The sequence below is a fragment of the Spea bombifrons genome, chromosome 1 (genome assembly GCF_027358695.1).
Source record: "Spea bombifrons isolate aSpeBom1 chromosome 1, aSpeBom1.2.pri, whole genome shotgun sequence".
Taxonomy (NCBI): Eukaryota; Metazoa; Chordata; class Amphibia; order Anura; family Pelobatidae; genus Spea; species Spea bombifrons.
Genome location: NC_071087.1, coordinates 124,843,841 through 124,855,916, shown reverse-complemented (window position 1 = coordinate 124,855,916; position 12,076 = coordinate 124,843,841). Strand labels below are relative to the sequence as shown.

Genomic DNA, 12,076 nt, shown 5'->3' with positions numbered 1-12,076 from the left:
ACAGGCAAATAGAAAATAAAAAAGATAAATGCATGTTTGGTTTCTTAGTCTTAATTTCTTAATTCAAAACCACCTATTACCACGAGATATCATATGGCTGGACATAGATAAGGAAAGTAGTTGCACTGCTACTAACCTGTTATGAATAGATAATAAATCTTAGCTAGAGATGATTAAGATGCATATATAAGCATATATCACATTCACAATAGCCAGTTTCACCAAACCGTCACCTAGTTCAACTGCAGTTCTTCACAGACCCCTTAACCCTAGTGTTACCTAGTCTAACAGTACTTTTCCACAAATGTTTATATATAAACACAAATGGGCCATTCCACAAATGGTCATATATATAACATATATAACATAAACGCACAACACAGGAAACTGTTAAAACACTCTACATGAGTAGAGGGGCATCATGTACACTTTAATACTGAGTGGTCCCTTTAAATTTACATGTGGTTTGTGTTGCAAATGCTTTCAAACTTTAAACTTGGTCAGTCAATGATGTGAGCATGATATGTGTAAGAACAACTTTTACTTTACATTCACATACCATTTTCACCATACATACAGTGACATCTTTGTGCCCAAACAGTTTAACAGTGCCATCTTTGTGCCCAAAGAACTTAACAGTGCCATCTTTATGCATAGACAGCTTAATAGTCCCATCTTTGTGCCCAAACATCTTAACAGTGCCATTGTCGTGCCCAAACAGCTTAACAATGCCATCTTTATTAAGAGTGCCATATTTGTACCCAAACAGTTTAACACTACCATCTTTCTCCTCAAATAGCTTAATAGTGCCAACTTTGTCCCCAAACAGCTTAACAAAAAATGTCAGCTTCAATAAAAAAAATTATCTGTTTGGGTTGGAAAGAATACAAACCCCCATTTCAGTTATTAATTTCAGAATATGGGTTTTATTGATTTATTATTCACAAAAGGTGACCTCATCACAACACACACATATATTTGGGTTTCATTTAAGGTACTTTTAGGGAACATGTAATCATCACAGATAGAGAACATAGCAACATAGTGTTAGAAGTTAAGATAGAACCCCCCACACACACACACACACCAGCTCTTTGGTGCCTGTATTGTGCATGTAACTGGAAATGTGTGATAAATACAGTGCCAGCCCACAAGCTGGCTCATGCAAGAACTCCAGGGAGTATACAGGCATGTTTGGAAGAGGTTCAAAACATGACTGGTGCTAAGAAAAGTTAGTGTGATAGAATCACACATTTGGCCAGCATGGAAACATTACTCATTCAATGATTATCAGAAGGTGTTGCTATGTAGAAAACAGGTGTTCTTATCATGAAGAGTCTCAAAGCAACTCAAGTTTACAAATAACTGAATGACATCAACAGCTGTTATATCTCACAAACTAGTCAGTAGGATCCATGTTCAGTGTTTTGGGTGGACTTTACAGACTTGCCAAACTTTAAATAAAGTATGTTTAGTCTTCAGTAATAAGCCTAGCTGATTTAACATTCAAGAAATTCAAGAACAGATGAGAAACAAAGTCATAGACATCTATGAGCCTGGAGAGGGTTACAAAGCTATTTCTAAAGCTCTGGGACTCCAGCAAACCATTATCTACAAGTTAAGAAAAATTTAAACAGTTGTGAACCTTCCCATGAGTGGCTGGCCTACCACAAATTGTCCAGGAGCGCAATTTTGTGTCATTTTGTGACACATTGAGCTGATCACAAAATACCCCAGACTAACATCTAAAGAATTGCAGGCCTCACTTGCCTCAGTTAAGGCCAGCGTTCCCAATTCTACAACAAAAAAGAGATTTGTTGTTGCAAGGCGAAAACCACTGCTGACCAAAAAGAACAAAAAGGCTCATCTCACATTTGCTAAAAACAAACATCTTAATTACCCCCAAGACTTTTTGCATAATATTCTGTGGACTAATGAGTTGAAAATTGAACTTTTTGGACAATATGGGTCCTGTTCCAGCTGGCTTAAAGCCAATACAGCATCACACAATAAGAACATTATACCAACAGTCAAACGGTGATAGTGTGATGTCTGGGGTTGCATTGTTGCTTCAGGACCTGGGCGATTTTCTATAATTGATGGAATCATGAATTCTGCGCTCTAGTCTCTACCAGAAAATCTTAAAAGATAATGTCCGACCATCAGTTTGTGACTTAAAGCTCGGTTATGCAACAGCAATGATCTAAAGCACAAAAGCAAGTTCAACTCTAAATGGCTCAAACAGAGCCGTAGCTAGCTCCTTTTGCGCCCAAGACAAGGATGGAAAATTGTGCCCCCAGCTATTTTTTAGAGGTTATTTTATTTACACTGCCTTTACACACACCTGTTCATAAACATACATATACACGGCCCATTGCAGCTGCACCGAGGCGAGTTCCTCTCTCGCCTCACCCTTCCTACGGCCCTGGGCTCAACTGAACCAAAATGCAAGTTTTGGAGTGACCTAAGCAATGCCCTGACTTCTCATCCAATTGAGACATTGTGGAATGACCTTAGAAAGGCAGTTCATGCTGAAAAAGCCTTCAATATGGCTAAACTAAATAAATTCTGCCATGAACAGTGGGCCCAAATTACTCCACAACCATACAAAAGACTCATTGCCAAATATTGTAAACCTTTGATTACAATTGTTGCTGCCAAGGGTGGCACAACCAGTTATCAGGTTGAGGGGGCAATTACTTTTTCACATGGCTGATATAGGTTTTTATTAACTCTTTACCTTCAATAAATGGAATGATTGTTTAAAAGCTGCATTGTGTTTATGCACATTATTTCTGTCTTTTATTAAAATGGATGATCTGAAATATTTAAATGTGACAAATAAACCAAAATAGAAGAAATTGGGAAGGGGCAAATACTTTTTAGCCAGGAAAAAAACAGAATATCTCAACAAAAATAGCTCTCTTGGTAACGCCGGACTGGATGACCCCCTCAGGGACACGGGTGGACATATGCAAGAAAGGACAAAATGGACAAAAATAGTGTAATACTGTCTCTTTAAAAAATCTCTGTATATAATTTATTATAAATAAACTCGCAAATAAACATGCACTGATGACCAGCTCAAGTGCAAAATGCGCATTGATAAAATTAGGGTTACCGTACAGCTCCATAAGATAAAGTGCTCTTCTGGAAGTAGTGTAGAATCAGGTGCTCTCTGTGAAGTGCTCAGACAGTCCCCTCTGTGCCACAGTGCGGTGAAAAGGTGTGGTAAGTCACTATTTTTGAGACTATCCTCCCGGCAACTCTGTTAACATAAATTAATAATAAACTAATATTCGATATATATATACCTCCCATTTAAAAAAGCGAAAGAGGGACACTTTTTTTTTTAAACTCGCGGAACTCACCACTACAATTGCAATTTAAAATGTTGCGCTTGCATCGCCACTTAAAACACACTTCATTTTTGTCAGCACAGTCATGCATATTAAAAATAACTAACATATTGAATTGAATTCCCATAAGGCTCAGCCAGACATACTACTTCCATGATTCTGGCTGAGCATCATGGGAAGTAAAGCTGCAGATGCTAGCTGTGAACTAAAATTCATATTATTCTCAGCCAGCCAGGTGTCATAATGCTGACTGAGCATCATTGGAAGAGTAGTCCACAGCAGCAGATATTTTTTTTTTATTAAAAAAGGCTAATGTTAGCCTCCCTCCCAGGACCCCTACACACTGCCTTTACACACACACACGCATATACACATACACTGCCCTTACACACACCTGCTCATAAACACACATATACACATACACTGCCTTTACACACACATACACTGCCTTTACACACACATATACACATACACTGCCCTGATACACACACATACATGTACACTGCCCTTATACACACACATATACTTGTACAATGCCCTTTGGTTTTGGAATCAAAACATTTGCTACTGCAAACATTTTTAGAGATGAAAAAGTTCCATTTTATTCAGTGGAACAAAACAGTGATCACATTATTCTTCACGATATTCTTGTAAGAAACTTTTATTTATTAATTCATGTAAACTATTTTTTTCATATTTAATAAAAGTTATGATTGAGAAATGTTTGTTTTTATTTCCTTTTATTTGCCAACCTGCCCCCCAGTTATGCACATCTGCCCCCAACCTGCCCCTATATGACACTCTGCCTCCCTGATAAGCCTTATACTCTCCTATATGCCGCTCTGCCCCATGATATGCCTGTTAACCCCCTATATGCCACTCTGGCATATAGGGGATTAAAAGGCATAGAGCTTTGAATGTGTTTTTCTTTTGTTATTTTATTTGAACATGTCTTGAAACATTGTAGTGCAATGGTGAGAGTGAGGAGAGAGGGAGATGTCTATAGATGTCTACCATCTGTCTACCATCTCCCTCTCTCCCTTCCTCACTCTCACCATTGCACTACAATGTTTCAAGACATGTTCAAATAAAATAACAAAAGAAAAACACATTCAAAGCTTACATGATATGCCTTTTAACCCCATATATGTAAAGTGTGTGTAAAGTATGCCCTGGAGTATGTGAGGTGAATACATTCACAGAATACAGCCATGTATCCTGCAGCACGGTAGCACATAATTTATGATGGTCAGAAACATGAAATGTCTAGATACATTTACCGTGAGATGGTTTAAAGATACAAGCTGTTAGCATGTGTAACTGCACTGCACAGTTAAACTTAATGCTGCCATATACTGAGCTAGTATTATACTCTACGTTACAGTATTTGGCCTGTGCGAGGTTGTACACTCACTGCTGTTACAACACATTTGCCCTCATTCAAAATGGCTTCACGCTTATTCTCGTCGGGGATATGACGTAAGGTGAGAGCGTGCAGCCTTCGTTTGCCAGGTCTCCCATCAGAGTGGGTAACCCGGAAGCTGTCTTGTTCCAGCTAGGCCTCCGTAGAGCCTTTACGTGGCACTCGCTGCTCGTTCCGCGGCTGTCTAGAGCGGTGACGCCTCTTTCGGAGTGAGGCCCAGACTTTGTAGCTAGATTCCCGGCTTCTGCTCACTTCTTACCGCCTCGCTATGCTGACCCTCTCAGAACTGCTGGCCTTAGTCGCCTTCTTCTCCGCCACGGCCAATGGATACTTCGTAAGCATTGACGCCCATGCCGAAGAATGCTTTTTCGAGCAGGTCACGTCCGGGACCAAGATGGGCCTTATCTTCGAGGTGGCGGAGGGAGGATTTTTAGACATTGACGTGGAGGTGAGTTAAGCTCACAACGCCTCGTTAAACGGCGAGGCCTTCAGCTTCCTTTCCTATGTAAGACGTTAAGCCCTTGGTATAGAGGCCATAATGTCGGTGCTTGGCTTTACCTGGAGGATACCGGTCTAACGGCTCGTCTAATGTGTTATCAGTACGTTAGAATAGCAATGATCCGGTACGGTAATTATCGCCTGTATAATGTGGATACAAGAATAAGCAGAGTTGGATGCAATGCTTTCAGATTAAATACATATGGCCCGTATATCTCTATACAAGTTACATCATTCTATAGTAAACTGTGCTGCTGGTTGCATGGTCCAGTTACCTGCAAGCTACAGGTTCTCAGTCTAACGCATTCTGACCCCGGGCTGTCCAAAGGGCCGTTTCACAGCTAATAACACTGATGTTCCTATATTGAATGGTTCTTTTAAGGCGGTCTGACACAGAAGCATCATTGTACGGAGTTTGATGGTGGTTATATAAAACAATTAGCGGTAATAATAATCCACACAATGCGATGGTGATAGGTAGGAGGACAGCTATGCTTGTGGTTTGGAATGGGCAATAAGACAGTTATCCCAAAACCCCTTCCATACTTCACCCTTTATGCCTCGCACAAGGGATATGCTTTGGATTTCCCAAATCCCCTACTCCAGTGTTCTACGATTCAAGAATGTGTTGATTCCAGAATAATTGGTCCTATCTGGTCTATTTAGCTGCATATTAGCAGTTGAGTCATTTAGGGGATATTTGACATATAAGTACTGTGACTGTCACATCAGTGGCGTCATGCGGAAGATCCTAGAGGTAAGTTCTTAGAAGCCAATGCAAAAGACATGTACGGGATTTTTTTCCCCAACCTAAAGCATCACAGCCTCCTGTGCCCCTGCATAGTGCATCCCCGCGAAGCAATTAATCCATAGCCAACAAGACTCCTTGAGAATTGCTAATATTTTGATGCAGCATATGGCAGATTATTGGGTGCCGTATTATTGACAAGTTAAAACAGGGTCATCTGAAATTATTACAAGTATCAATGCATTATGTTTAGATGACAGAACCGTGTGTATGTAACGCATACGCATACATGTGAATATATGAATTAATCAAAACTGTCAGTGGATAAGGCTTCTCCATTGACAGTTTTGATTAATACATAGATTCACCCCAGTCTTTCCTCTCATGCGCAGTTTCATGGTCCACACAGCCTCGTGTAGACTGGACATACCCCTTTCTTACTTTGAACAGCAGTCACACATGTTCTTATTGTGTGTTTCGTTAGTATGCGATATGTATACTTTTATTAATTGCGGTACAGGTGCACTGTAGTGCTTTAAAGTTTGCAGCGTAATAAAACGGGGTACAATAAGAGCACTCAGCAAGTAGTCTAAAGGCTACAGTAGATATGAATACATTGGGAAAGGAGGTCCATAGAGAGCTGACAGTCCTACAAGGGTAGATCCATGATAGCACGGAATAGGTTTAACTACGTCTGAATGACGCCCTAAAAGCATGTGTTAAAATCTACCAGGCATGGGAAACATTACAGGTATCCCTTTTACTCCGCTTTGTGATTTTTTTTTTTTATTACCAAAGTACCTTGGCTCTTGTCTAAGGGAAGTGTAGAAGATGATGGTGATGTTTTGTGATATAGGACCAGATGTAGAAAGTAAGGTAAGATTTGAACTCCATCTGTAGGAGAGTTAGAAAGTGAATTAAATGAGTATCCTCGTTATCGCCTTTGTCGAGAGGCTGAGGCAATTTAAGCGTTTGTGGAACAGGAAAAAGAGTCTTATAAAGAGCATTAAATGTGGTTTGAGGTTTTCTATAGGTAGCAAGTGGTTATCTCCTGACAAATATGTTTAAATCCAAATTAAACAGGATTGGGGACAGTCGCTCATTTGGAGGTTATATAAAAATCTATTAATACATTTCTTACTTTTTTTTTTCTTTTAAAAAGAAGGCATTTGGACATCCCCATTTAATGCCTTCCTTACATGGCATTACGCTCTAAAACACAGGATTAAAAAATGCATTGATGCAGCTATACTATAAAAAAATAAATGCGATTTTAACAGAATTGTTTTTGCACAATGCTTCTGGTAGACTTTTTGATTCAAAAATAAAATAGGGCGGCTCCAATGAGCAGAGCAAAGCTGGTAACGAGAGGTTATAACGGGGGTTTTGGATTGTTTTTTTGACACGGAGGGGGGGAATGTGCTTGGTTGACTACTTTTATGCCAGGATATGAAAATGTAAGCAGTATATTTAGACTTATATGGACGTATACACTTGATTGGATCTGTGCTTTTTTTTAGTTCTGTTTCTTTGATTATTGTTTTTTTATGTGACACATTTTATTCTGTGGACCGGCTATGAAAATTGGTACACCACGCTTTCCAAAACCAATAAAATGTAATTTTGTAAAAAAAAAAAAACCCAAGCAAATATATATATAATCTCTCTGTTTGTTGCTTGAGTATAGAGTTATCTGCATATAGGAAGAGCTGGAGAAATGTCAGAGTATTATATCCATACGTAAAAAGTATCTAAACTTGGGCAAATCTACCTTTTCAGAGTTATGTACTATTCGCAGATTTGGTTACTTTTTTCACAGTTGCAGTATTTATATACTAGCGTAAAACACTAATACCGATTGTTTGTTTCAGATTACTGGGCCAGACAATAAAGGCATATATAAAGGCGATAGAGAGTCGAGCGGAAAATACACGTTTGCTGCCCACATGGACGGAACCTACAAATTCTGTTTTAGTAACAGAATGTCGACGATGACTCCCAAGATAGTGATGTTTACTATTGACATTGGAGAAGCACCAAAAGGCCAAGATATGGAAACAGAAGGTGGGGATGCTTTTAATTTGGGTTGTGGTAGATACAACAGCAGATATTTGTCAGATCGTGTCCTGTTTAACCCTTTAAGGACAATGGGCGGTCCCTAAATCCATTGAAAACAATGTATTTTGAGCCTGGACATGTATGGGCTTTGTCATTAAGGGGTTAGGACTCTTACCAGATAGATTGTTTTGATAGCTTTACACATGTTGAAAATTCTGCAGTGTTGTAATCAGGCGCAAGTAAAAATACTTTCTAGACAGTTATTAGAAACTCTAAATACAAAAAAAAATAATTACCGAATTTCAGCAAGGCTTTTAGTGGACACACCATTCTGGTTTGTCGAGTTTTGTACACCAGCAGCAAGATGACCTCATGTAATTCAGCAAGGAATTTCACTCTGGGACTCAGATTTACTGTCCTAATTACGTATTAGAGATTACAAATGATCTGTTTTAACGTCTTGCACTTCTCATAGGTGGTCGTGATACATGGGATGGTATGTGCTTTACCGTGTGAGAACTTGCTTTTTGTTGAGAATAATGTTCTGCGCATCTATTTCTCTAACACCTCTCCGTGTTGGCATGGGAACGATGTGTGTTGATTTATAGACTGATAGGACCGTGTTTAGTAGTTTCCTAACAAGGCCTAACATTGCATCTTTTGGAGTACCTTGGTGCTGCTGAGTCAGCATGCTTTTTATTGGGTCCCATCCCATAAGGTGTTCCAGAATGAGCTCTTGCTTCTTTTCTGCATAAATATGATTTCTTTGAACCATATTTTAGTCTGGAAGTCTATTAAACTTTTTCAGAAATTATTGGCAGTTTTAAGTATTTTAGCTGCTAAATACAAACAGATTTGCTTTACAAACAGGTTATCATAAGTTTGTTTTATCTTTTTCAAAGGACTGTTAAGGGGTCTTAGTTTAGAGACCTGCACCTTCCCTCTTTGGCTATAGTGGTGCTGTTTATGTATTCATAAACTCCCATTAGACTCTTATCATTTTTTAATGCGGTTTCCCACTAGTAGTCTTTTTAATTTAATTTCTCTGTATTTAAATGTCCTGTAGCACATCAGAACAAGCTAGAAGAGATGATCAACGAGCTAGCGGTGGCGATGACGGCTGTGAAGCATGAACAGGAATACATGGAAGTACGAGAAAGGATACATAGAGCAAGTAAGTAACCTAAATCCTTAAACTGTTCGCAAGCCAGAGATATAAGCAGTATGGAAACTAAAGTTTGAACGCCATGGGTTTCCATCTGGCAGGAAAACCATACTGAATGTCCGAGCAGCCACAACCTTAATGGGTTTATACATGCGCAGCTTGATGATCACTGAACTGTCAAACTGAACAAAACCTTAAATAATACTTTTATTCTCTCTTCATATACTTTTAGTAATTGCTTCTTTATTGAGATTTCCAATTTTCCTTAAAATCAGACACTATTGGAGTGAAAGCCGTGGCGACCAAACTGCTGTTTGTCTGACTACACAAGTTCCTAATTCAATGGCATACAGTATTCCCGACTAACTTGAATGTCTGCTAGCAATGCTTGTATGAAGAGCGGAAACAAAAGCTTTATTTAGTATATTACAGGCTATTTATTTTATTCCAGCGGGTGCTTTAAAGCACATGCGTATTTATGTAAGATTCCAGAATGTGGTTTTTGGTTTAATGGCACTTCTAGCAGGAACAGCTTTGCTGTTTAATGTTGTAGTGTGACCTTAATTTCAGCTGCTAGTTCTATTGGTTATTAATGTATTTATTGATTATTCTTCGATTACAGAAACAATTAGACATGTATTACATCGAAGTGTTGTTGGTACTAAACCTGCTGTGTTCTCTCTACAGTTAACGACAACACGAACAGCAGAGTGGTGCTCTGGTCGTTTTTTGAAGCTCTTGTTCTTGTCGCTATGACACTGGGACAGATCTATTACCTGAAGCGATTCTTCGAAGTCCGACGAGTGGTCTAGAAATGTCAGTTCTTGTGGGAATTGTTTTTGTTTTGTCATCCTAGCCGATGACCCCAAAGTCATAACTTAATTTTTTTAAACAATCGACTTGGTCGGAACAAGTTCAAGTTTAGATATGTTTCCTTTTAAACAAAAAACAACTTACTATTGGCCAGAGAATGTCTTGTTGCATATTTTGCTTCACAGCTGTTTCCCTCAGAAACTGGAATGAAATATGTAACAAGACCCGAAAAAATTGAAAACATTGTACATATTGTGGTACCCGTCCGGATGGGAAATATAAACGCATTTGTATCGCTTACTCCTTATCCTTTGCAATAATGATGTCACACGGATGCTAAAACCCAGGTCAAAGGAGTGTTCGTAAACCCGAGTGCAGGAAATAAACACAGGAAAAATAACTTGCAAGATCAAGAGATGTAGTGATCTGGAAAGTAAAAAAAATCCCTTTAATCTATAGAATGACTGAGATACCTGCATTTTCTAAGATTTTATAGTACTACAACTTGTAACAGCTTCTGTCAAAGGGTTTCAGTGGCGGAAAGATGTGTAAATAAATGCATCTGGTACAGGAAGCGGAAATACACTTGCTCGCCTCTTTTATTCAGGAACTGTATATTAAATCTAAACAGGGGACTTGTAGTGTATTACTTTTCTGCCCATGAAAGATCCTTTTTTTTGTTTCCCTTCGCTTACCTCTTTGTTACTTTTGACAGCAAATATGGTAAACATCATGATTTCTCATGTCACTTTGAAGAAAATCTAGATTTTGAGTGTCATGCGGGTTCAACCTATAGATCTCAGACTGGGAGTTGTAATCCAGCATTGCAAAGAGGTCTTCCCATCTGGCTTCCCACCTCTCAACTAATACACAATGGTGCATTACCTCCTTAAACCCATTAAAAACAATGCCTTGTGAGCCTGTACATGAAGGGGTTAATCCAAATTTGTCAAACAAATGGGACAGCGGTAAATTGGGAAATACATTATTCCAGCACATGCTCTAGATAATATAAACAACATGTTTGCAAGTTGTAGGACCCTGTAGGTAGTATCTGCAAATTTATATCGAATTGGTGACATTTAGGGACTACTACGTTGGCCCAATAGAAGATTGCATGACCTTGCAAACAAGTCTATTAGAGCACATCCACAATCAGCTTCTACACAGATTTGTTCTTATTTTTTTTTGTTTGCTTGATTCTCAGACTATTGTTTATATTTAGTGAGGTTATATGTTTAACCTTTTTTGGTTCCTTCCCAATGTTTGTGTGTGTGTGGTTACTAATTAGGAATCCTTTTTTTTTTTTTTTTTTTTTTTTACTTGAATTAAATGGGCACATTTGGAGCTCTTCAAGCGACAAATCCTTCACCGTTACACTTCCGCTGTCTTCTTGCTACGGATCAGTTACATGCAGATGTCAAAGATTTTTGTGAGGGGGGAACAATTTACTTTTCACCTTTCTTTTTCTTTAATAATGGATTGAACTAATGGTTTCTGGTGTTGGTGCAGATCAGAATTATGTAGTGAATGCTATAATTTAGTGCCCTGTATCTTTTTTCCCACATCTGTACACAGAAGACTACTTTAGAGGTATCACAGCTGTTTTTGTACAATTAGGTTCCATTTTCTTACCAATCTCATGTTGTAAGTAACATTTCCAAACTTGGGCAAAATCACCAATGCAGCGGATTTAATTTTAATGCTGCTGCCTGCCAAACTGTCTGAATTGACTTCAAAGATGTACATTTTTAAAATAACTATGCTTGTCTATTACCCAGGTTCTGTGAAAAATAAATACAACATTCTTTAAAATGTTTCGGGGTTTTTTTTTTTTTTTTTTTTTTTACTGTGCACAGATATTTAGAAAACCAGTGATCTTTTTTAGAATATTTACGTAAACTGAGTGATGTTGCTTTGTGGTATAAATTAAAATGTGAAAGCCTGAGGTATCAGACTGGTAAGATGATACCTGCACTGTATATGTAAAATAGAATGCCAATATCTCACCA

The 12,076-nt window shown here is 38.5% G+C and overlaps 1 protein-coding gene across 2 annotated transcripts; it reads left to right on the top strand.

Annotated features, from left to right (window-relative positions):
* The first annotated feature begins 4,904 nt into the window (after positions 1–4,904).
* Positions 4,905–10,645, top strand: TMED2 (transmembrane p24 trafficking protein 2). Of its 2 annotated transcripts, XM_053472117.1 has the most exons (5): positions 4,905–5,230; positions 7,900–8,092; positions 8,562–8,582; positions 9,153–9,260; positions 9,939–10,645. In XM_053472117.1, the coding sequence occupies exons 1-5, from the start codon at positions 5,051–5,053 to the stop codon at positions 10,061–10,063; spliced, it is 627 nt and encodes a 208-aa protein (XP_053328092.1). In that variant the 5' UTR covers positions 4,905–5,050; the 3' UTR covers positions 10,064–10,645. The 2 variants fall into 2 exon arrangements, with proteins under 2 accessions (XP_053328092.1, XP_053328102.1); XM_053472127.1 differs by lacking the exon at positions 8,562–8,582 and having other exon boundaries at positions 4,908–5,230.
* The last annotated feature ends 1,431 nt before the right edge of the window (positions 10,646–12,076 follow it).

Bases quoted from the DNA above. Each gene is read 5' to 3' on its own strand.
- TMED2 (XM_053472117.1), top strand. From the start codon at position 5,051: ATGCTGACCCTCTCAGAACTGCTGGCCTTAGTCGCCTTCTTCTCCGCC. The intron at 5,231-7,899 runs GTGAGTTAAGCT...TGTTTGTTTCAG, and splicing joins TTTTAGACATTGACGTGGAG to ATTACTGGGCCAGACAATAA. The intron at 8,583-9,152 runs GTATGTGCTTTA...AATGTCCTGTAG, and splicing joins TGGTCGTGATACATGGGATG to CACATCAGAACAAGCTAGAA.